Below are 25,670 nucleotides of genomic sequence, written 5' to 3'. Positions count from 1 at the left end.
TTCCTTCCAAAGTCTACGAGATGGGAACTCAACCTCGGACACCGTGCGTGAGTGGGTCCCACGAAGGAAATTCGCATCCCATAGGGAGCCGGTGGTCACCGAAGTGCCGGGCGCCGAGAAGGTAGGGAAATCCTTCAAGTCCAGCCATTGGTGGGACACACACTACCTCGAGGGCTCGCCTTACACCTGGCTCAGACCAAAGGCAGTCGTGGTTGTGATTGGTGGAATTAGGCGGAAAACCCGCTGGTCTCACCCACAATGGGCCTGGATTGGCCTCCACACTCAGCCGCTTTTCTACAGTCTAAATCTAGAACCGCTTAGTGATAAATCCCGCCTTCAAAGGCGTTTGATAACAGTTTTATGTGTTGTAAGGCAAACGGTGATTGGTCACAGAGCTCACGGATTCTGTCGGTAGTAAACACAGCGAGGCTCCTGGGACCGCGGATTGGTCAGTGTTCCGGGGGCCGAGTAAATTCCTCCAGATACCGCGCGCCGGCTGGCTGCACTTCTGTCCCGGCCCCGCCCTCTCCCCTTCTGATTGGTTGTAGCCCTGCCGGAGGGGACGAGAAAAGCCGCGGAGTAGGCGATCTCGCGTTGCGTCACTTCCGTTTACTGTGTGCAGTCGCCGCGGTGTTCTCAAGAGTGCCGCGGCGAAGGGGTTGAAGGAGCTGGGCAACAAGAGGCGGGGTGGACGGAAGAGGGAGGAAATCCCATCACCGAGGAGCCAGCCTGGACGTTCCGGTCTCCTCCCACACTGTCGGGTCGGATCGAAGAAGGGTCACCGCCTCCTCCAGCGAGAAGGGGGGCGGAGCCCGGCTCAGGTGAGGCGACTCTGTCAGCGGGAGCGGTGGTGGCGCGCGCTGGCGCGCTCACGTGGAGACAGTTGAGCTCTGGGGGAGCTGGGTGGGCGGCGCGAGCAGGGTCTTGTCTAGGCGTCTGGGCGCGCGCCGAAGCGTACCGGTGCCCCCCCGCGTCTGCCCTGCCTGTCTTTCCTGAGGGTTATTGTTACCCTCAGAGCGGAGGGGCCAAGGCGGGTGGGAGGCGTGTTCTGCGCAGGCGTCCCCCGCGTCCCGACGCCAGGCTGTCTGTTCGCCGGGTGGGGCGGGGGCTCTTGCCCCCCTCTGATCTGCGTGCGGGCTACGTCGGTTCCTGGGATCGCGTGGAAAAGACCAGCACCCTGGCAGGGTGAATAGAGAATCTGCGGAATGGGGTCGGGTGGCTTCCTTGCCCCTGTCCTGGGTCTCTTTGAGCGACGAGGTTTCGTTTCACCAGAGCAAGGCCAAGGCGGGCTGGAATCGGGAACCGGCGGCTGACCCAGGAGGGGCGGAGCCAGTGTTTTGGAATGCCGCAACTAAAAGGACTAAAGTGTTTATAGGCATTTATTGAAAACCCACTGCTTCCAGGCTTCGTGCTAGGAGGTGTAGGGGATGCAGTGGTAAGAACAGTCTGTCCCCCTCCTCCCCTTGTTTGGAGGACATACAGGTTTATGCATGTTAGGCAGTGAACTAAGGGGAGTTGAAGGTTAGTTTTTTTCCTTCCAAAAAGGTCATTTGCTATTAAGTCAGTCTATATTCTGGCCTTGTGGACTATACTGTGGAAGCTAATTTCTGAATAGGACACAAATCCTGAATGTTTAATTTGGCAAAAAATTTTTACATAAAGGCGCAGTAAAAGTTTGATTGCTAAGTGGTATGCTTGGGTTCTGGGGTTAATTTTAATTAGTGGAAGTAAGAAACCCTTCACCTTCAGGAATTGAAGCAAAAATATTTCCAAAATGTGTTTCTATGCTTCTCTGTTTTAGTAGGTAGAAGATATGACATACATTGGGATCTTTTCTTTAAAGGTTGAAGAGAATGCTGTGCCTTACTCATCAATGATGATTTGTTGTCCTTACATAGGCTGTTGTGCCTTAGATAATTTTAAAAAGGTGGGCTGAATGCCTCATTTTCTGGAGAAACTGAATTCAGTGAAATGCTATGATTTGGGTTGTGAGGATGGTAAGCTAAAAGATTAGCGATGAGGAAAGAGACTAGGCAGGGAGAGGGAAGAGAATTTTAAAGAAAAGCCCCTAAACCAAGGAAAGGCCTCCCACTATTGCTTTAACCCCCTCTGGAAATCCCAGGAAACTTGGGAAGACTGGCTGTGCCACCACTGCCAGCTTGGTGACCTGCCAGTTAAGATTTAACAGGTCTAGGACCTGTTCTGGTCTCTTGCGTTCTGCTAAATAAACAAACCAGGATTTTTTTTTTTTTTTTTTAAGAGTCCTGAAGTCAACTTGTTTTCGGATTTGCCTTTTCTCTTCTAAAAGTTGTGTCAGGACAAGGTATAGTTAGCTGGAGATAGTTGCAGACCATATTCTGGCTATTTGAGGTGTTTAGCAAAATTCTGGAAGTGGTAAGATTTGCAAGAAAAGAATCTTAGAGTGGAATGTTTTCCTAAACTTAGGGTTCAGTGCTCTCAAAAGAGACTTTGTCACAAGAAGTTGAAGTCATTTTTAAAAAGTCACTTGGATACAAAATGTATGTAAATGTTTAGTATTTAAAGTACTTAACATGGGAGTTCCCGTTGTGGCTCAGCAGTTAAGGAACCCGACTAGTACCCAGGAGGATGTGGATTTGATCCTTCTCCTCGATCAGTGGGTTAAGGATCTGGCAATGCTGTGAGCTGTGGTATAGGTCGCAGATGTGGCTTGGTTCCTGAATTGCTGTGGCTGTGGTGTAGGCCAGCGGCTATAGCTCTAATTCAACCCTAGCCTGGGAACCTCCATATGCTGCAGATGCGGCCCTAAAAAGACAAAAAATAAAGTACTTAGCATGAATTTTATTAAATTGGAGTTCTTTAGTGTGGGTAAGAGTTAAAACTATCTTACGTGTAGTGAGATATGAATCTACCTCTATGGAAAGAGAAAAGAAAAACCCAAGATATTGATTCCATATTTGTTGTCACCTTTTATTTATTTTTAATGCAAATTTGTTGTAAACAAATACTTTCTTGTCTGTTGATTTTAAGCATATGAGTTCTCTTTTTCCTGTATTTAGCATTTCTCAAATGTTGTCTAACAGAGCCAGATTTTGTTAGTGCAGCAGGTGGGCTGGAATGTAACACTACACTGAGCCTTTTGTCTATGGGTGAAGTCAACTTCTCATATGCTAAGAGACCAGCTGTTTCTGAGGGAACTATTGCTCTTACAGTTGTTTTCATCATTTTTATCACTGAATAGTGGCTTTTAATCTCCAGACTCTATTTGGCGGTGGGGGGGTGGGGAGAGAGGGTGCCTTATTGTTTGATTAATTATACATCTATTTACTAAAAGCTCTATCTTTTTAAAAATTCTGTGGCTGCATCTGTAGCATATGGAAGGTCCCTGGCCAGGGATTGAATCCGAGCCACAGCTCCGACCTTCATGGCAATGCCAAATCCTTTTAAACCACTGCACCCAGCTGGGTATCAAACCCTTGCCGCCTCAGCCACCCGAGCTGCTGCAGCTGGAGTCTTAACTGCATCACGGCAGGAACTCCTAAAAGCTCTATCTTTCTGCAGCTGAAGCTGATTAGGAATTGTGTTGGAGTGCTAACATTTTATTGTAATATAGATTATTGTCGTAGTATTGTAGTATTTAAGATTATTTTATCTGTAGATAATTTTCTTTGTGATAATCTAACACATTTGAATGACATCTTTAAGGTTCCAGTATTCCCTTGATTCTAAACCACAGTTTGTTCACATTTTAATCTTGAAGACAGGATGCCGTAAGTAAGCGGCGTTGTGCCATAGCTTAATTGGAAACTTCCACCCCCCCCACCCCCCCCCCCCCGTGCTACATGAAATAATGTAGCATTTTATAATCAGTGGCATCTTAGATTTAATGAAACTTGGTACAGTTAAAAGATTTGTATCCAATTAATTCATTGTTAATTGTAACCAGTTAATTTTCCAAATCTGCCTTTGTGCTCTGAAGAAAGTTTGTTATTGAAAGGAACCCTATTGGAAGTAATATTTTTTCTTTATGTAGATGGAAATTAATGAACTGTTTTGCTTCAGATTTTAAAGGATGATTGATGGCTAGTTCTGCGTTTTGGAAACTGTACTTGGTGTTTTGTTGCTCTGTGCACCTGTTTACAAACAGTTTACAAATGCTTTACTTGCAACTTAAGTTTAAAATGATTAGGGTGAATTGCTCCTCCTTTTTTTCTGTACCTGATATTGTTAACTTGGTGTAATTTATTTTTAATATGCCTTAATTAGTGAGTTATAATTTAAAATCTACTCAGCTGATTCCTGTAAAAAATTCAAGACCTTCAATGTTGTAGTCCTGTTTTAGTCTCTACTGCAGAGGGGATTTGAGGAAGGAGAACAGGGAGAAGAAAAGCCACTGTTTTGGCATTCAGTTTTTTTTTTTTTTGGCTTTTTGCTATTTCTTGGGCCACTCCTGCGGCATATGGAGGTTCCCAGGCTAGGGGTCGAATCGGAGCTGTAGCCACCGGCCTACACCAGAGCCACAGCAACGCGGGATCCGAGCCGCGTCTGCACCCTACACCACAGCTCACGGCAACGCCGGATCGTTAACCCACTGAGCAAGGGCAGGGACCGAACCCGCAACCTCATGGTTCCTAGTCGGATTCGTTAACCACTGTGCCACGACGGGAACTCGGCATTCAGTTTTGAGAGGAATAATCCACAGATGGTATAAAAATCTAAACACATTTAGTAACATACATTATATTTTATTTAAGTAGAACAGCAAAAGCAACTCAGCAGGTGAACTATCAGTTACTTGCCGAACACTGTTGATTTGATAAACGATTCAGAAGTGAGGGAATATACTGCTTTGAAAATAAAATAGGTATAGTAAATGAATTAAATCCATTTTTCATCTTCTCTCCTGGAAAGGCATCATCAATGCTAGTGGCTCCACTGCTTCGGCATGGCTTTCTTCTTGATAAAAGTTTAGTTTTTTTCCTAAGACATATGTATCTTAACCTGTCAAGGGCAAAAGGCAATAAAAGCTATTTTTAAAAATTGGCTGATAAGGTTACGTGTGGCAGGGGCAGTTGGGGTGGGTGTCAGGCAATGTTTTCTAAATAATAGAGGGAAAATGAGACTTTTAAACAAACGTTAAAATATAGTCTCAAATCTACAAGCAGCTAGAAGAGGGCATTGGTGGATGGTTTCCTATAGATTTTGGATACCTTTGTGAAGTTTGTATGAGCTTTAGAATGTTAAGTGGCTATGCATGTTCTTTTAGTCTAGCTTATCAGCTAGCCGTCTAGTCATTTTAACTTTTAGGAAAATGTAGTACCCGATAAAGGGAAATTTCTAGAACAATTATAGTGCAAGTGTAAAGTTCTAAACAGGATAAAGCAGTGAAGTTTGTCATAAATTATTTTGAAGTTGAAGGGCAGTGCTGTCAGACTCTTATGTAACTGACAGTCTTAGACACACCCATGTTTCAGACAGCATTCTGCTGACAGGCCACCACCCTGACAAGGGGAAGACCACCAAGATCTTCCCCTTATAACAGGTGATCCTGTCACCAGGAATGCATTCAGTCACTCACTCCTCTTCTCCCCAAAGCTCTTTTCCTTGATTCTTGTTTGGCACCAGCCTCATTGAAGGCACAGTTGGGAGGAGCCAGTGGCAAGGAGCAGTGGAGGAGAAGACAAAGCTTATCTTGATCCTGCCGACCTTCCAAACGGGTCTTTGGGCTGTGGTAAGAGCTTAGCAGTGTGGTCTCTGGTGGTGGTGTGTGGCATGGCAACAACGGAGGATTTGAGAAAAAGAAGCCCCTCCTGCCAGCTCTTCCTGAACCCTTACTTTTAATTTTCACTCCCCTAGACTGTTATTTTACATACCTGTCTTTTCACTCTTCCGTTCCTTGACCCTGACCCTGCTTTTCAGCATTATCCCTTTACTCCCCCTGGCCAAGTGGGTTAAGGATCTAGTGTTGCCACAGCTTCGGCATAGGTCACAGCTGTAGCTCATATTCAACCCCTGGCCTGGGAACTTCCATATACTGCAGGTTTAGCCAAAAAAAAAAAAAAGAAAAGAAAAAAATTTTCATTCTTTTCACTAAATATTTGTTTTGGAAAAGTTATTTTTTCCATAAAAAATGTTATGTTAGTATGTAATGGGTTTCGTATTTATAATGAGTGAATACTCAAAAATTTCCTTCAATTTTAAGGTCTAATATGTTAAATACTAGACCACTCAAAAAAAAAAAACTCTTTGGAGTCATCAATAGTTTTTAAATAAAATTTTTTAAATGTGAAGGAATTATAAGGTCTAAAAGTTTGAAAACCATGCTCTTGATGCTCTTGATTAAAGCATATCAAGAAAAATCCAGGCATTCCTGTTGTGCAGCAGAAACGAATCCGACTAGGAACCGTAAGGTTGTGGGTTCAATCCCTGGCCTTGCTCAGTTGGTTAAGGATCCGGGGTTGTGGTGAGCTGTGGTGTAGGTCGAAGAAGTGGTGCAGATCCTGAGTTGCTGTGGCTGTGGCGTAGGCCAGCAGCTGTAGCTCCAATTCGACCCCTAGCCTGGGAGTCTCCATATGCTGTGGGTGTGGCCCTAAAAAAAAAGAAAAACCCAGCATCGCACAAAGGCATAGTTGGACAAGAGAAGAATATTTTATTAGCTTTTTCAGATAATTTTGAGTATTTTCTGATACTGTAACAAAACTCAGCAAATGTTACTTTAAGTGGTTAGTTGCAGTGTGGAATAGGAAATTGTATCAATGAAGTTTTCATGTTGTTACATTAAAACACATTAGTTTACCTATGGTCAATTAATTTTTGACAAAGGCAGGAATATGGAATGGAGAAAAGACAGTCTCTTCAACAGGTAGTATTAGGAAAGTTGGATAGCTGCATGTAAATCAATGAAGTCAGAACATATCCTCACATCATACACAAAAATAAACTCAAAATGGCTTAAAGACTTAAATATAAAGCATGACACCATAAGACTCTTAGAAGGGAACATAGACAAAACATTCTCTGACATAAATCGTATAAGTATTTTCCTAGATCAGTCTCTCAAGGCAATAGAAATAAAAGCAAAAATAAACAAATGGGCCCTAATCAAATCTACAAGCTTTTGTACAGGAAAGGAAACCATAAACATAACGAAAAAGACAACCTAGGGACTTAGAGAAAATATTGCAAATGATGCAGCTGACATGGGCTTAATTTCCAAAGTGTACGAACAGCTCATACAACTCGATAACAGCAACAAAAAACAACCCAATCAAAAAACAGGCAGAAGACCTAAATAGACATTTCTCCGTAGAAGATAGACAGATGGCCAAAAGGCACATGAAAAGATGCTCAATGTAGGTAGTTACTAGAGAAATGCAAAGCAAAACTGCAGTTAGGTACCACTTCATACCAGTCAGAAGGGCCATCATTAGAGTTCCCTTTGTGGCTCAGCAGGTTAAGAACCTGACTAGTATCCATGAAGATGCAGGTTCAATCCTTTGCCTCGCTCAGTGGGTTAAGGATTCAGCATTGCCGTGAGCTGTGGTGTAAGTCACAGATGTGACTCCAGGGATTTGGCATTGCTGCAGCCATGGTGTAGGCCAGCAGCTGAAGCCTGCGATTTGACTGCTAGCCTGGGAACTTCCACATGCCACAAGTGTGGCCCTAACATTTATTTACATAGAATTTATTTATGTAAATATGTAAATTCCAAGGGCAGAGGAACTGTAAGTTCCCAGCATATGTAAGTTCCCAGGGCAGGGATCAAACCCACACAACAGCAGCGACTTGAGATGCTGCAGTGATAACACTGGATCCTTAACCTGCTGCACCACAAGGGAACGCCAAACTATTATATATTGAATGGATAAACAACAAGGTCCTACTGTATAGCACAAGGATCTATATTCAGTATCCCGTGATAAACCCAGATGGAAAAGAGTATGAAAAAGAATACTGCGACTGCTAGCCTGGGAACTTCCACATGCCATGGGTGTGGCACTAAAAAGCAAAAGCAAAAAAAAAATGTGTATGTATAACCGAATCACTTCTCTGTACAGTAGAAATTAACACAACATTGTAAATCAGCTATACTTCAGTAACGTAAAAAGAATACATTAGTTTAGGAGTTCCCTTGTGCTGCAGCAAGTTAAGTATCCAGCATTGTCACTGCTACAGCTTGGGTCACTGCTATGGCTTGGGTTTGATCCCTGGCCCAGGAACTTCCATCTGCTGCTGGCATGGCCAAAATCCAAAACAAACAAAACAAAACAAAAACCCCATTAGTTTATTTATTTATTTTTGGGTGGGAGCCTGCACCACAGCAGCAGCTGGAGCCACTGCAGTGACAGTGCTGAACTTTAACTTCCTGTGCCTTAGGAGAACACCAGAACATTAGTTTATGTCTTGTACTTTAATCATTTTTTTTTTTTTTTTTACCCATTGCTTATTTTGTAACATCATGGTTACTGTATTGGTCATTTGGAAAATACTGTTTCACCAATTAATGCAGATCTTCAAATTGTTGACATATTCATTATACAATATTTTAGAAATGACATGACATTGATAGCATTAGTGACCTTGTTAGAAGAGTTTGAGCTTTGAGAAGCTGTCAAGCTTCTGGTGACAAAGAGTAGTTTTTGAAAATTTTAATTTTCATCTGAAAGCTCAAATTTTATCATAGGCAGTAAATACCGTAAATTGTTTTCATTGAAATGACAAGCTCATTTCATTCGTTTTCAAGAAAATGTCTGGCAAATACTTGTGTCTGAATAACCATAGTTTGTGATTTGTTCTTCCAGGTAAAAATGGTGTTTGATGAAAACGACTTACAATCAAAAACTGCATGAGTATTTTTCCTTGAGACCACGTATTTCAGAATGCAGCACCATTACTTCAGTTGTACTTCAGATTTCATCTCACATATCGTTAAAAAACAAAACAAACAAAAAAAAAACCTATTCAAGAACCAAAACTAAATAACAATAATGAAGGGAAGGGAAGGTTGGATGTTTTGTAAAATCAGCATTCTTGTAGTAGTGGCTGTGTCCAGCACAGACAGAGACAGCATTCTAGCCAGATTTTTCCTGCTGCCCATTTCAAGCCCAGGTGCCCAGCCTTCCCATCAGTTGTGTGAGGAAACCACTAACCTTTCAGCAATTTATTTTTATGCTTAAGACAGCTAGAATCAGTTTCTGTTGCTGCAACCCAGAACCCTGACATACCATGGTTGGTACTTTAAAAAAAAAAAAAAATAATTAAAATATTTTTTGCAGAAGTTATCTGAAAAATGATGCTAGTCTTTAGTTCAAAATTATGTAGCTCGTGGTTAATTTTTCTGATGATTTGCAGTAATCATTAATATCAGTTGAGCATTCACTACCCATTACCTACTTTTCTAGACTTAACCTACTTTTCGGCCACAATGAGTACATTGCTTCCCTCACCTCAAACCTTTCCGTACCTTTAAGGATGTAAAGTACATTGTCTAGAGAGTACTTTACATCTCAATTTATCCAAATCCAAACACATACCTAGCTCTGAGCCACTGAGTACCATCCTCACTTATGTGACATTTAATGCTCTCTACTTTGTAAAGTGGTTATCTGTGTATGTCTTGTTTCCACTCAGCCCCTGTGACAGAACTGACTATGCCGTACAAATCTCTGTTTAACAGCACTTAATCATGAACAAAGTAGGATGAAAGTATTTTTGCACCAAATACACAAGCACCTTCCTGAGCTTTTGAGATCTCTAAGGCTAATAGCCCCTCCATTACATGCTGCCAGGCCCCTTTTCTCCCAGAGTGGGTCAGCTGTCTCTTTGTGCAGCTGTCAACATGTAGCCACCTCTTGCCCTCATTCTAGAACTGCTAGAAAAACTTGAATTTTGTTTGTTTGAAACAAAAGACCATGAGAACTTGAGGGACTTTCCTATGAGGAAGTTTTTTCACACATAGGCTTTGATCTTTAGTTTGGGTATTCTGAGACTTTTTCTTCCTGGCTTTTGGCTGGAAAATGACTGCTGGGTAATACTGTGTTATATTTAATTTATATACAATGTTCATTCAACAATTTACAGAGTTTTATATCAGGCATTTGGGGAGGGAGAGAAAATCACTGTGCAATGTAGATCCAACATAAACCCAATTAAGGTAAAAGGGGAATTCATTGGGTCATGAAATAGGAAGTCCGAGGGTCATGCTAACTACAGTCATTGCTGGATCCCAGGGTCTTGATGTCAGCAGGACATTGTCTTTGGTACTACTACTTTCTGTGTTGGCTTCATTCTCAGAGAGGCAAAAATTTCGACCATCAGCGTGAGACTTGCATCTCCTCTCCCTCACAGCTTGCAATCTGGGTGAAAAAATTGTCTCCCTCTCTTGAGATAGTCAGTCCTTCATTTCTCCCTTTCATAACATCAGCATTGATAAAGATCCCAGTGAGTGAAAAATATGGAACACTTGGATTTGTGTGTCATCCTTGTGCGGGGGGCCATCCTAACCTTCTCTTTGTCATTCCAGTTTTAGTGTATGTCTCTGGATGGTACCAGCAGAGGTCCCCAGGACAGACTCTGCTTGGCATGGCTTGGGTCATATACCCATCTCTGAAGCAATCACCATAATCAAGGGAAGTGGTTACCAAATTGGCCAGGCCTCCCTGGATCCTCTGGAGGAACAAAGGTCATCTGGAACTCAGAGGTTTGGGGGGAGTCTGATCTATACCACATCTGGACTAAGGATGGACTTAAAAGGATTTCTCCCAAAGACATTACTAGACAGACAAAAAACTCATCCTTGGAGAGAGTATTTGAATATTGGTTTGTGGGTCGATGGTAACAAGTTTCATATTGTTTTAGTTATTTATTGCTGTGTAACAAATCGCTTGAAAGCGTAATGGCTTAAAACAACAAAAAACATTATTATCTCTAATGGTTTAGGGGTTGATGGGCTCAGCTAGCTGATTCTCTCTCAGAGTCTGTTACATGGTTGTAGTCAGATGGTGACTGGGCCAGAAGTCATCTTGAAGACATACTCGTGTCTGGAGGCAGGTGTTTACTGTCAACTAGATTTCACCTGGGCTCTCTTACGGACTAGGGGCTGGATTCTAAGAGCAGGCTAAAGCTGGGATTTTGCCCCGAATTGCTCCCTTGGCTGCTGCAGCTTCTCTCTCCTGCTCCCCATCCCCAGTTTCTCCTAGGAGCGCTCCCTTGATACATCACTTGCACTTGAATCCTTCTCTCACGGTCTGTTTCTGGGAAACCCTACCTAAGACAGTATGAAGCTAAGCCTTTTTCATATTCATAGTCTTTGGAATCACTTTTGAGCATCATAGTAATGCCCACCTCATTCTTGGAATGTTGACGTGTGGCACTTTGGGATGGCCAGAATGTATATTAACAATGACATCAGTGAGTCAGCTGTATTTCTCATTTCTTTTAACTGATAGCTCCATTTGTACCTTAACTGAATTGTGCATGTATTACTGGATATTAAATAGCTTCTTTAAAAGTCAGGGAGTGCCCTGGTGGCTCAGGGGGTTAAGGATCCAGCGTTATCACTGCTGGGACTCCGGTTACTGCTGTGGTTCAGATTCAGTCCCTGGTCCAGGAATTTTTGCATGCTCTGGACAAAGCCAAAGGGAAAAAAAGTCAGTCAGTACACTCAAAGCAGTAGGTTGCTCTTCACTATGTATAACTCATCCTCCCCAATCCATTCAGAAAGATTGGTCAATATTTCTTGTATTTAATTGCATTGTCTGGCCTGTGATAGAATAACTATTTATTTTAAAATTGCTTCATAGGAAGCTTGCTGTTCTAAAATGGTTTATATAATATAGGAATTATCTTTTCCATAGAATTCAGTAGATAGTTCCTGTAAAACTTTGGTGTCGATGCCTTTCTAGGGGGAAGTCATTCTTTGGCAACTTTTTCTAACGGTGTGTGGGGTTTTGGGGGTTATGGTCTATTCAGGCTCTCTTTCTTTTTACATTTTTAAGAAGAAATTTTATCAAAGATATATAGGTAGTTTGCTAAGTGTATATCACTTAAATAATTAAATAGTTCCTCAAGATTTGTTGAGATAAACACCAGCCCCTGGCTTCCCTGCTCCCCATTTTCTCTTCCCCCAGACTCCCACTTTCAGCTCTTAGCTAATTCTTTTGATAGGTACATACATGTATGAAAAGCTATGCTTGGAGAAACTTAATTTTTCAGTTTAGGCATTATCTATTGACTTCCCCTTGGTTAGAGATAAGAATTTTGTTTTTCATGAGTTTGTTAATTTCTCCCTGTAATTCTTCTGGTTTAGCGCTATGCATTTCAATGCACACTCCCTGTTCCTACCTCTCCCAGTACAGTTAGAATTTTCATTAGATCAGCAGTTCTCAAAGTGTAGTCCAAGGACCCATAGGGACCCCTGAGACTCTTTCAAGGAGTCTGTAAGGTGAAAATTATTTTTGTAATGATACACAGACTTACATGCTTTTTTTACTCTCATTCTTTCATAAGTGTATACTCATGTGTGATACTACAAAAGCCCAAATGCAGAAGCAACTGTGAGAAGCCAGCTGTGTTCTGTTAATGCAAAAATGTAAAACTGTGCTACTCTTCTCATTATTTGGAGAGGGGGGAATATAGTTACTTTTCATAAAAGCTGTTTCTGTTAACATGTGATTGTTTATTATTATTTTAAAATTAATTAACAAGTGTTTTTAAATGTTCTCGGTTTCCCATTCCCTGGAGCTTTCAAAATTTTACCCTAATTCCTTATCACAGCCTGTGGAAGGCTCTACAAATGCTAGTTGAAGATGTCTGCACTGCCTATGCACATGTGCTAGAACACTAGCTCTTTCGGCCTTCTGTTATTTTTGTTCTCTCTCTCACCTTCAGGATGATCACCTCTCACCCAGTACAGCTATGCATTTCCAAAGTCATCTTCACATTACATACAAAGGGCTCTGGTTATCAGGAATATTATAGTGGCCATTTGTCATTTGCAGCCATCCAAAGTCTTTTGAAACCTCCACCTTTGCATTTGCGTAGCCTGCAAATGGTGAGTTCCGCTGTCCTAAGGTAGAGTCAGAATTACAGTGCAGGTATGAGAACTGGATTTCCTTGGTCATAGGCCCTGAGTAGGGATCTGGATGCAGTTTTGAACAATGTTGAGCATTTAGAACTACTCTGTCCAATCCAGTAGATGTTTAAATTAATTAAATAAAATTAAAAGTTCATTTCCAGAGTTCCCGTCATGGCTCAGTGGTTAATGAATCCGACTAGAAACCATGAGGTTGAGGGTTCGATCCCTGGCCTTGCTCAGTGGGTTAAGGATCCGGCGTTGCCGTGAGCTGTGGTGTAGGTTGCAGGCGCGGCTCAGATCCCTCATTGCTGTGGCTCTGGCGTAGGCCGGCGGCTACAACTCCTATTAGACCCCTAGCCTGGGTACCTCCATGTGCCACGGGAGCGGCCCTAGAAATGGCCAAAAGACTAAATAAATAAATAAAAGTTCATTTCCTCAGTCACACTAGCTATATTTCATGTGCTCAGTAGCCACGTGGGACTAGTGGACAGCATAGTAACTGTGCTGGCAATTTCCATCATTGTAGGAAGTTGTATTGGACAGTGTTGATCTAGAAGGGTCTCTTCTGAGCAGCTAATCCAGAGCAGGATCCATGCAAAGTAGACGTTGCAGTGGTAGTAATGATTTCCCCAATGTGTTCGGACACTCTGGGGCACTCCAGTTACCGCTCTCCCACCTTCCTGGTGATTTTGTGAGCTTCCTAACATCTGTTTACCATAAATCCCTTTCTCAAATCACGTGAGTCGACTGACTGCATGTAGTTAGGGGCTCTCTGACTTATCCTGAGATGCATTCTCTCTCTCTCATATTGGAAAGTCAGTTGAATAATCTATTTGGCTATTTTTATGGCTAAGATGAGCTTTTGTCTTAGTGGATTTGATTTCTGTTGCTAATCTAAATGATCATAAATTGACTGATTAAATGATGTTGGGGTGAAAGAACATTGACATTAAGGAGGAATTAGTTTGGAGTATCTCTAAGTGGATACACAGTTACTAACTTAGAGGATAAATGTGTCTCTAGGTTTTGATTATCTCTAATGACACCAGTTAGTTTCACAGCTTCTAGAGCCCCTTAAGAAGAAAGGAATCCTGGAGTTCCTGTCATGGATCAGTGATTAACAAACCGGCTAGTATCCATGAGGATGCAGGTTCCGTCCCTGGCCTCGCTCTGTGGGTTAAGGATCCAGCGTTGCTGTGAGCTGTGGTATAGGTCACAGATGTAGCTCGGATCCTGCATTGCCAAGGCTGTGGCTGGCACCTGGGAACTTCCGTATGCTGCAAGTGCAGCCCTAAAAAGACACACACACACACACATACACACACACACACACACACACACGAAGAAAGGAATCCTTAGCCTTTATACTGCCAGTATCCTTAGCCATACTGACAATGGCCTCCCAATAAGACATAGCAGGTGACTTAGATACATGAGAAGAGCTTGGAGAACTTGGGTTGATCTCAAGGACTGCATTGAGGCATCTGATAATCTCTAGGCTAATAGGAAGTTAAAAAGATTGTATGAACTGTTTACCTATTTTCCAATATTATTTAGACCTCTTGTTTTTGTTGAAGTCATGTTTAGCTACCTCAGGAGTCTCATCTCAAAGGTCTCTGGGCCTTGGGAATTTCCTCAAAAGGGTGCTTTAGAGACCACAGTTTCCTTGCTACCTATGCCCTTTCTATAGAAAGGGGGATTGAACATTAACAGTTTGACATTTTAGTGAATGACCTTTTGTGGAAAAGAGTGGTGGTTTCTTTTTATACTCAAGATAACTGACATTTCAAAAAATAAGGAGGCCATTTGTCCTCAGATAATCATATTTCTGCTGCTTGTTGAAGAAGAAGGGTACTGGACAGAATATCATTATGCTTTCAAGTTAGTATGCTGCCTTGAAATACCACTTATTTTGGAATTTAGTCTTTTATGTTCCCCTCATGTGTTGTCAGAATAATAAGCCCTATCTGGCAGGGTTGTTTGAAGATTAGAGATAATAGAAATAAAAAGTACTTAGTAAGATGACTAGCACAGAGAAGGTTCTCTTAACGGTAGTTAACTTTTTTTTTTTTTTTTTTTACTACCTCTGCCTCTGCTGCTGTCAGCACTGCAGCAGTTACTACAACATTGGTTCCAGTCTCCACAGTAGGAGAGAAAGCAATAAGCTCAGTGTCCAGTGCTGCTTGTTTTATCCTAAAAGGGCCCTGATGACATGGTTTCTTAGTTCTCAGAGGAATTCTGAAGCTGGTACAGCTTCCTGAGACAACTCTTTAATTTATTTTGCTTCTTGAACCAGAATGTTTCTTCCCTGTTACTGCGATACAATAATCATCTCATAAATAAATGAATAAATGAATAAGGGAGTTGCCGTCGTGGCACAGGGAAAATAAATCCGTCTAGGAACCATGAGGTTGCGGGTTTGATCCCTGGCCTCGCTCAGTGGGTTAAGGATCTGGCATTGCCATGAGCTGTGGTGTAGGTTGCAGACGTGGCTCAGATCCCGAGTTCCTGTGGCTGTGGTGTAAGCCAGCAGCTATAGCTCCAAATAGACCCCTAGCCTGGGAACCTCCATATGCCGTGTGTGTGGCCCTCAAAAGACAAAATAAAAAAAAACAAAAAACAAAACAAAACACACCAAAATCATCATCTCATTGGAACTTAACACTTAGTATATGTGTTTACTTTACAAGGCAAGGGCTGTAGACTTATGAGCAGTAATTGCATTTTGTTTAATCTTCCCAAAGCCTTGAGCTCTGTGGTCCCTGGTTGGTTGAGTGGGCATCAAGGGCCAGTTTCCTTGAATGGGTCTCCATTTCCTACCTTCTTTGTCTTCTTTCCCTTGGTTTAGTCCCAGCTTTCTTAAGCACAACTTTTAATAGCTTTGTGAGAAAGGATATGTGGGAGGTAAACTGGGGGGTTTTTGCTTGTCTGGAAATGCTTTAGTCAACCCTCATAATTGATAGTTTGGCTGGGTACATGGTCTATGTTAGAAATAATTTTCTTGTAGAGTTCTAAGGAACTACCAGCTTCCAATATTGCTTTTGAAAAGTCTAATGCCAGTTTTATTCCTGATTCTTTATTAACTACTCTTCCCCTCCACCCCCACAAACTTTCAAGATCTTTATCCAGGTGTTTTAAAATGTCACTGACAGGTGGGAATTTGTTCATTCATATTGCTGAGCACTTAGTGGATCTTTTTAGACTGAATAAGTAACTTCTTCAGTTCTGGGAATTATTCTTTTGTTGTTTATCCGTTTCCCTATTTTCTATCTTTTTTGGGAGTCAGACATTGGACTTCCTTATTTAATTCTTTTTTCTTATTCATTCACTTTTATTTCTTCTTTGCCATGTCTGTGACGTTTCCTCAACCATATCTTCTACCCTTTCTGGTAACTTTTAAAAATTTTTGCAATTTTAAAATTTTCAAACATTTTCATATTCCTATATTACTTTTTTAAAAAAACAACAACAACAAAAAAACATACTCTCTTCTTGTTTTGCAGAAATAGTATCATCTCTCTGAGAATATTAATTATAGTTGTTTCCACACCTTAATTCTGTTTCTTCCAAATGCCATTTTTTTTTTTGGTCTTTTTTTTGCTATTTCTTGGGCCGCTCCCACGGCATATGGAGGTTCCCAGGCTAGGGGTTGAATCGGAGCTGTAGCCACCGGCCTAGGCCAGAGCCACAGCAACGCTGGATCCGAGCCACGTCTGCAACCTACACCACAGCTCATGGCAACGCCGGATCGTTAACCCATTGAGCAAGGGCAGGGACCAAACCCGCAACCTCATGGTTCCTAGTCGGATTCGTTAACCACTGCGCCATGACGGGAACTCCCCAAATGCCATTTTGTTTGTTTAGGGCTTTGTCTTTTCAGGCTGGAGGTTTTTTTCTCTCCAGTTTGTGGTGCTCTTGACTGACTAGAAGTTGGTGAATGAGCCTTGAGGACTAGTGGGGTTCACCATAAGGAACCCACGTGTTCCATTGGAGGGACTCCCAGACATCTGAGCTTGGCTGCTAATCTTCTCTTGGCAGGTAGGGTGGGTAGAGCAGGTTGAGGGGAAAGCATCTCACCTTCTGGTGCAGATTTTAACTTCATGCTCCAGTTGTCAGTGTAGCAGCTCATCCCAGCCTCTGGTGCGCACTTGGCGCCCTGAGTACAGACTTCCTCCAAGCCCAGCAGGAGACTGCAGGCTGCTTCTTCCAGGGGGCTGTCCACGCTGCCTTCCCCGACACTGGTCAGAGGCAGGTGCCCCTATTTGTGTCCCGCAGCATCTTGTACGTCTCCTACCATAGCACTGGTAATACTTTATTGTACATGAATGTTGATTAGTCTGTTTCCGCTGAGGGCGGGATTGGATCTCTCTTGTCAATCATTTTCACTCTGGTGCCAGGCACACTGGATAGTCCATCTTCATGTGTTTGTATCCTGCGGTTTCACCATGAGATTCTGCCTCATCCCTTCCCAGAAGACCAGAGGAGATAAAATAGAGTTTTAAACTCTGCAGTTCCTTCAGCTTCTACGGAGGGCACAGAGCAAGCCCATTTTGGGCTTATTGACCCAGTTTTCTTACCACATAATGAGAGTGTGTCATGAGCACTGGTCAAGGATACAGAGACTTTAAATCAGCAGTCCTGTAGTTCCTATGAAGTGTAGCTGTTTCTTAGGAGAGAATAAGCAAGTTCTTGTTTCTAATGAGTCCAGTAGATGAAAATATACAGATGTTTAATGGTTGCAAATTCAGCTTTGGAAAGTGATGCACCCATACATAGTCTGTGTGGTCTCTTTTTTTCCTTTAATTTTAACATTTATGAAAAATTTCAAATGTACAAAATTTTGAAGCTAATACCAGACATCATGTCATTTCATCTGTAAATATTTCAGAATGTTACCTCTTTAAAAAAAAATATTCTTGGAGTTCCCGTCGTGGTGCAGTGGTTAACGAATCCGACTAGGAACCATGAGGTTGTAGGTTCGATCCCTGGCCTCGCTCAGTGGGTTAAGGATCTGGCGTTGCCGTGAGCTGTGGTGTAGGTCACAGATGCGGCTCGGATCCTGCGTTGCTATGGCTCTGGCGTAGGCCGGTGGCTACAGCTCCGATTAGATCCCTAGCCTGGGAACCTCCATATGTCACGGGAGCGGTCCAAGAAATGGCAAAAAGACAAAAAAAAAGAAAGAAAAAAAAAAACTCTTTAGAAACAAAAATCAGAGTGTTATTATCATATCTAAAGAGGAAAAAAAACTAGTAATTCTTTGTCTCATCAAAGATAAAGGTGATGTTCTAAGCCATCAGTTTGGTTGGTTTTAAAGAATCCCTACAGTTCAAAATGGACTCTACGGATGGTTTTAGAGCTTATTCATCTGTTTTTTTTTTCCCTATGATTTTTTGCAAAGTTTGTTTTATTGAGCTTTATTGAGGTATAATGTATATACCATAAAATTCCTTGTTTTAAGTGTGCAATTAAAAAAAAACTGGGGGGAGTTCCCGTCGTGGTTAATCTCAGTTAACCAGATTCGTGGTTAACGAATCTGACTAGGAACCATGAGGTTTCGGGTTTGATCCCTGGCCTTACTCAGTGGGTTAAGGATCCGGCGTTGCCGTGAGCTGTGGTGTAGGTCACAGGCGTGGCTCGGATCCCGAGTTGCTGTGGCTCTAGTGTAGGCCGGCAGCTACATCTCTGATTGGACCCCTAGCCTGGGAACCTCCATATGCCATGGGAGCGGCCCAAGAAATGGCAAAAAGACCAAAAAAAAAAAAAAAGAAAAAAAATTTTTTTCTTTTGGCTGCCCTGTGTTATATGGAGTTCATAGGCAGGGATCATATCTGAGCTGCACCTGTAACCTGTGCAACAGCTGTGGCAACACCAGATCCCAACCCATGCTGCTGAGCCAGGGATTGAACCTGTATCCCAGCATTCCAGAGATGCTGCCGATCCTGTTGCACCACAGCGGGAATTCCCAATTCAAACATTTTTAAGAAAATTTGATGCATTTATTGTAATCCAATTTTAGACCATTTCTATCGTGCCCATGTCCTTCTTTCCATCTGCAGTCCTTCCCTGGGCCCTGTCCCCAGCCCCTGATAACCACTAATCTACTCTGTGTCTCTGCAGAGTTAACCTTTTCTGTGCCACAGGCATGAAACTTCTATTAGATTATTGTTTTATTAAACAGACTTCCAGCCAGTCCTCTTGTCTTACATCATCTTCACTCCACTTCCCCTGGCACCTTAACAGCCAGCTCCTGAGCCTTTGGGTGGGTGGAAGGCTTATATATAAGTTAGGTTGTTTACCCAGTGCCACTTTAGGAGTCAGCTTTCTGGGTGTGCTAAGGCAGTCAGCACCCATTCATTTACCTTCTCACCAGCTTCCAAAATGCTATTGATATTTCTTTCCCATGCTTTTTTTCCTTGTGGGATTTTTTTTTTTTTGGGGGGGGTAAGGTTTTTATTTTTACTATTATAGTTGATTTACAATGTTCTGTCAATTTCTGCTATACATCAAAGTGACCCAGTCATACCTATATCCTTGTGAGCTTTCACCTTTAAAATAACAACAAGCAAAACCAAAAAACTTTAGTGTCTTTGAAATGGGGTTTGGGGACTGTGTTTGGGGGGTAAATGCACGTGTGCAGGCCACTACCATTGGTCACTGGCAATCTTCCTCACCAATACTGATTTGCCCTTTTCATTCCTTTAAGGTTGTGAAAAGACTTTTGAGACTTTCTTGAAGTTATGCAGAACTCTGACTCCCCTGTAACAGATAGTGCATCACCCATGTGGTCTTTGCTAACATGGGTCCTAAGTGTTAGAGTGAAGAGGAGCCTGTAAATAGCCAGTAGCTGAAGTGTGGGTGGGTGTGTGTGCACACCCACCCACACTTCCAAGGCTGTTAGCTGAATAAGCATTTGCTCCTTATTTGACGGGTGTTTAGTCTGTGTGTCCACATCAGAAACATCACGAACTTCAAAAGGTCCAAGCTTAGCCATTCATGCCCCTCTTGTCGTCTGTGCTCTGAGTTGGACTTAAGCTTTTCTCAGTCTTAACACTTTCTCTGTTTCTCTTATAGGATCATGGATTTTCCTGGCCACTTTGAACAGATCTTCCAGCAGCTGAACTACCAGAGACTTCATGGGCAGCTCTGTGATTGTGTCATCGTGGTGGGGAACAGACATTTCAAAGCTCACCGCTCCGTCCTGGCGGCATGTAGCACGCACTTCCGAGCCCTGTTCTCAGTGGCAGAGGGAGATCAGACCATGAACATGATCCAGCTGGATAGCGAGGTGGTGACAGCGGAGGCCTTTGCTGCACTGATTGACATGATGTATACCTCCACCCTCATGCTGGGGGAGAGCAATGTTATGGATGTCTTATTGGCAGCCTCTCACCTTCATCTGAACTCTGTTGTTAAGGCATGTAAGCATTACCTAACGACAAGGACGCTGCCCATGTCCCCCCCGAGTGAGCGCGTTCAGGAGCAGAGTGCCCGCATGCAGCGCTCCTTTATGCTGCAACAGCTGGGCCTGAGCATCGTGAGCTCAGCCCTCAATTCCAGCCAGAGTGGCGAGGAGCAGCCGGCCCCTATGAGCTCCTCAATGCGCAGTAACCTGGACCAGCAGACACCCTTCCCCATGAGACGCTTGCATAAGCGCAAGCAGTCTGCAGAGGAGCGGGCCCGGCAGCGCCTCCGACCCGCCCTGGATGAGTCTGCCATCTCCGACGTGACGCCAGAGAATGGGCCGTCGGGGGTTCATTCCCGGGAGGAGTTCTTTTCACCAGACTCTCTGAAGATCGTGGATAACCCTAAGGCCGACGGGATGGCCGACAACCAGGATGACAGTGCCATGATGTTTGAGCAGTCTTTCGGTGCTCAGGAAGAGGCCCAGGTGCCCAGCCAGTCGGACAACAGCGCCGGCAACATGGCCCAGCTGTCCATGGCCTCCCGAGCCACTCAGGTCGAGACTAGTTTTGAGCAGGAAGCTGCAACTGAGAAAAGTGGTTTTCAGTGTGAAAACCCTGAGGTTGGCCTTGGCGAGAAGGAGCACATGAGAGTGGTGGTTAAATCTGAGCCCCTGAGCTCTCCCGAGCCTCAGGATGAAGTGAGCGACGTGACCTCCCAGGCGGAAGGCAGTGAATCGGTGGAAGTGGAGGGAGTGGTGGTCAGTGCTGAGAAGATCGACCTCAGCCCCGAGAGCAGCGACCGGAGTTTTTCTGATCCCCAGTCCAGCACCGACCGGGTTGGGGACATCCATATTTTGGAAGTCACAAATAACCTCGAGCATAAATCCACTTTCAGCATTTCAAATTTTCTTAACAAGAGCAGAGGGAGTAACTTCAGCGCAAATCAGAGCAATGATGATAATATCCCAAACACCACTAGTGACTGCAGGCTGGAGGGGGAGGCTCCCTATTTGCTGAGTCCAGAAGCTGGGCCTGCGGGCGGGCCCTCCTCTGCCCCTGGCCCTCACGGGGAGAACCCATTCAGTGAGCCCGCAGACTCCCACTTCGTCAGGCCTATGCAGGAAGTGATGGGTCTGCCCTGTGTGCAGACCTCAAGCTACCAGGGAGGAGAACAGTTTGGGATGGATTTTTCCAGGTCTGGTTTGGGGCTGCATTCCTCCTTCTCCAGGGTGATGATGGGCTCCCCAAGAGGAGGAGCCAGTAACTTTCCCTACTACCGCCGCATAGCTCCCAAGATGCCAGTGGTCACTTCGGTCAGGAGCTCTCAGATCCCCGAGAACGCTGCCAGCTCCCAGCTCATGATGAACGCGGCCACATCCTCATTTGAAAATGGCCATCCTTCACAGCCCGGCCCTCCGCAGTTGACAAGGGCATCTGCCGATGTCCTGTTAAAGTGCAAGAAGGCCTTGTCAGAGCACAACGTCTTGGTTGTAGAGGGAGCTCGCAAGTATGCCTGCAAAATCTGCTGCAAGACTTTCCTGACCTTGACAGATTGCAAGAAGCACATCCGTGTTCACACAGGTGAGAAACCCTATGCCTGCCTGAAGTGTGGCAAGAGGTTCAGTCAGTCCAGCCACCTGTACAAACACTCAAAGACCACCTGCCTGCGCTGGCAGAGCAGCAACCTCCCCAGCACCTTGCTCTAACCCCACCTCGAGATAATGCCAACGCCAGCTGCGGGACCGAAACTCAAATCGCTCCTGGTTGGTGGTTAATGCTGTTGTGTTGGAGGCTTCAGGCTGCGAGTGGCTCTTGCAAACTCCGATGATTAGTAAGTGGAGAATTAATAGCTGTAGTGCTTGTGCTGCTGCATTTCTAAGTGAAATGCACGCTTTCAGAGTGGGGAGCCAATCCCTGAAACCAGGTTCTTCCTTGGAGTCAAGTAATGCAGTCAGAAAGTAGTTTGTAACTGATGTTGTTAAAAGTGGCACATTGAAAATTAAAAATCGAAGTGCAAAAAAATTTTTTAGCAATTTTTGTAGAACTCTGCGAAGCATTTAATTAAATTTCCTATATACCTTCTGATGGGAATATTGTATACCTGTACAGTGATACAAACGCACTTACGTGTAACCAGTGGCAACTTTGTGCCTAAAAGGAAGGCCCTAGAGGACACGCCTGTCCACCACAAATGCTTTAAAGTGTATCATGAGCTAGTCCTAGGCCTCAGAAAGTACTGTATTTTTTATTTTTGTCTGATTTGCAGTCACAGACACTGCACTTTGATGGTGCTGACACTGGGCCCAGAGCAAGCATTCTCTGGGCTATTAGGTGTATATATACTTTTGAAAACATCACTGTTGGATAGATGTTTTAACAATTTTTCCTGGTTTTAAAAACAAAGTTGTAAGAGGAGTATGTACTTATAGGGAGTGACAAGTAAGGTATTGTTTCCGTATGTGCTGTTTTAGCAGTATTTTAACCAACCTGTATTACATATGTGTTACAGTTCCACGTTTGGAAGTCAGAAAAGAGCTAGTGTTTGTCTTCGTTCTGATGATGTGGAGTCCTGTTCAGTGGGATCTTTCATGGTGCATTTACCCTTTGCTCCATGCAGACTTCGGGGGCCGGTCTAGCCGGACACATCTCACCCAATGGCAAGCCCCTTCTCTGCTTGGCTTCTTCACACTCTCATGCCCCTTAGGGCATCTTTCCAAGCCTAGATTACTGTTTCTAGTTAAAAACTAACCAAAAGTGAAGTCAACCCACTCCCCCCACCCGCCATAGGTTTTATTACTGTTAAATACTATAGTTTTAAGGTACAGGCCCTGAATTTTTGTTGTTGCCCCAACCCAATACCAAATGTTTAAGATCGTTAGACACGTAGCAGTCTTCATGGACGAATACTCTGCAGACTCTGTAAGAGGGTTGGGCAGCCCAGAGCATAGAATTCACCACGCAGCATCTGAGACAGAGGAGTCATCTGGTCACTGCCCTAGGCCTTCTCTGGGCCCCGCAGCCTCACTTGCCCAGCCCTCCCGTGGTCTCCTGACCTCGTGCCACCAGGGCTTCAGGCAGCACCGTTTGGCAGAGCCCTGACTCGGTGCTCCAGGGCGAACAGCACAGGTTATCGCGTTTCTGTAGAGCTCATGGAGTCGGTTTAATTCATGCATGAACATGAGTTCATTTTTTTATACAGCCTTTTGAGAGACACCAAGCCATGGTGCATAACTGAGAAACCCGTCAGTCCTTGTGTTTAGAAAGGTCATCAGCGTGTTTTCGCCTCTTCATCGAGTGTGTGCAGTTACACATCTGTCTGGATAAACTTATACATGTTCATTGTCGGGCTCAGCATCTCCTATGAACTCATTCCCAGGGAGGAAAACCAAAAGGGAAACTTCTGATTCCTCTCCTTCCATCAGATGTGGGGAGAGATGGTTGGAGGATAGGGGATCCCTTGTGGAGTGCAGGTGTGTGTGGCTGATTGTTGGCAGTCGTGCTCTGACTTGACATGAGGAGCTCCACATCCACCCTTCTGTGGGGACCAGTGTCTGAGATGAACCCTGGGAGGCAGGCAGGTGGGTCAGCGTGGAGAACAAGAGCGGCCCTGCCTGGCCTGGGAAGAGGGACCGGTGGCACCAGGAAGAGCAGCGGCAGCCCTGCTCCCCTTCCACCTCGAAGAGGAGGTGCCAGAAGCTGCTGCCTCACCTGAGCTCCAGCTTAAGTGGACTTGGCTTCCTTCGGGGCCTGTCTCTGACACGGCAGCGGGAGCCCTGCCTCTCCACTGCCAGGTGGAATCTGGAATCTCTCATCTACCTCTTAGTCAATCAGTTTCTACGTGTGAGAAGCAAGCTTGTGGGCCAGTGTCCTCGTACATGCTGTAGCACTTAAGAAATAATTCAGAGGTTCCCCGGAAAAACAGTCCCAGGGTTCCTTTGATCAGTAGTTTTTACCTGAATTATAACTGGTATTGGGTACCTGGATTTTGATGGTTAGCCTTAATTATAGCCTGGCATAATCATTTCTGGTGACCAAATCATAAAGTTCTATCAGGGCACCCATGTCAGTGGTGCTATGCTGGTCAAAATTTGAAACTTTGAAATAAAGAATTTGTCATATTCATGCCTCAAGCTAATTATGTGTTGTTTTTTTTCCGCCTTAGGTTAATTAAGGTTGAAACAAAGGTGAGGTAATACTGCTTTCTCTGCTAACCCTGCTTTGACCAGTACTTTTTTTTAAGACCAAGCTTCCTAGAAAATGACTCTCATGCTATCAATTCGTAATAGTTACCAGCCATTCCCTCAGTCAGTCCCTTCTGCTCTCCTTGGACTTTTTGTCTTGAGCTGTGGGTGGGTGTAAGGTGGTGTTCGCAGCCACTCCGTTGTTTTGTTCCTAGAGGGCCTGCTGCATCTTGCGCTGTCTGCTGCTCCCTTACCTGCCTCCCAGGATGAAAACTCCATTCTGCAGTCTGGCTTGGCTCTGGGGAAGAGCTGGAGCCTGAGACCTTCAGCAGGCGTGGGGCTGTGGCAGTGCCGGTGGCCTGGCCTTGGGAGGAGCTGACTAGAAAAGGGCATCCAGCTGGGGGGTTGCAGGGATGAGATGGACACGAGGAACAAAGTGTGAAGGTGCGGAACTCATTTTAAAATAACATTTACAGAACCCACCTAGAAAGTTCTCTTATGATGCAGCAGGTTAGGGATCCGGCGTTGTCACTGCAGTGGCTTGGGTCACTGCTATGGCACGTGTTCAGTCCCTTCCTGGCTTGGGAACCTCCAAATGCCATGGGTGTGGCCAAAAAAAAAAAAAGAGAAATCCACCTATTTTGACTATTCTTGACCCCAAGAAATGGGTATTTTGACCTTCCCTAATTCTTTGCCATGCGTATGTAATTTGCCCCACAGTCTAGGTAGTAGATCCAATTGCCGTGGTCACCATTGGGCTGTGGTGGTCCTGTGCTCAGTGAGGGACATTTGAAGGCATTTTAGCAGAGAATGTGAACGTCTAGTAGTTAAAATGCCGGGCGGGTGAGGACAGGGTGTGAAGCAGAAGCTGCAGGTCACTAGAAGCCCTGATTTTAAAAAGGTCAGCAGGGGAGTTCCCTTCTGGCTCAGTAGTTAAAGAACCCGACTAGGATCCATGAGGATATGGGTTCAATCCCTGGCCTCGCTCAGTGGGTTGAGGATCCGGTGTTGCTGTGAACTGCCATGTAGGTC

General features: G+C 44.1%; 1 protein-coding gene and 1 pseudogene across 4 annotated transcripts; one reads left to right on the top strand and one right to left on the bottom strand.

Annotated features, from left to right (window-relative positions):
- The first annotated feature begins 590 nt into the window (after nucleotides 1–590).
- On the top strand, nucleotides 591–24,587 carry ZBTB5 (zinc finger and BTB domain containing 5). Of its 4 annotated transcripts, none has more exons than XR_007133260.1 (3): nucleotides 591–821; nucleotides 20,126–22,288; nucleotides 22,967–23,030. XR_007133260.1 is itself a non-coding variant. In XM_047767949.1 (3 exons), the coding sequence occupies exons 2-3, from the start codon at nucleotides 20,130–20,132 to the stop codon at nucleotides 23,203–23,205; spliced, it is 2,148 nt and encodes a 715-aa protein (XP_047623905.1). In that variant the 5' UTR covers nucleotides 591–821; nucleotides 20,126–20,129; the 3' UTR covers nucleotides 23,206–24,587. The 4 variants fall into 4 exon arrangements, 3 of the variants coding, with proteins under 3 accessions (XP_047623905.1, XP_047623907.1, XP_047623906.1); XM_047767949.1 differs by having other exon boundaries at nucleotides 20,126–22,038; nucleotides 22,967–24,587; XM_047767950.1 differs by lacking the exon at nucleotides 591–821 and adding an exon at nucleotides 829–1,185 and having other exon boundaries at nucleotides 20,126–22,038; nucleotides 22,967–24,587.
- LOC125121683 (uncharacterized) lies at nucleotides 10,427–10,527 on the bottom strand (annotated as a pseudogene).
- Nucleotides 24,588–25,670: the final 1,083 nt, after the last annotated feature.

Source organism: Phacochoerus africanus, chromosome 2 (assembly GCF_016906955.1).
Source record: "Phacochoerus africanus isolate WHEZ1 chromosome 2, ROS_Pafr_v1, whole genome shotgun sequence".
Lineage (NCBI taxonomy): Eukaryota > Metazoa > Chordata > Mammalia > Artiodactyla > Suidae > Phacochoerus > Phacochoerus africanus.
This window is presented reverse-complemented; position numbering and strand designations above follow the sequence as displayed.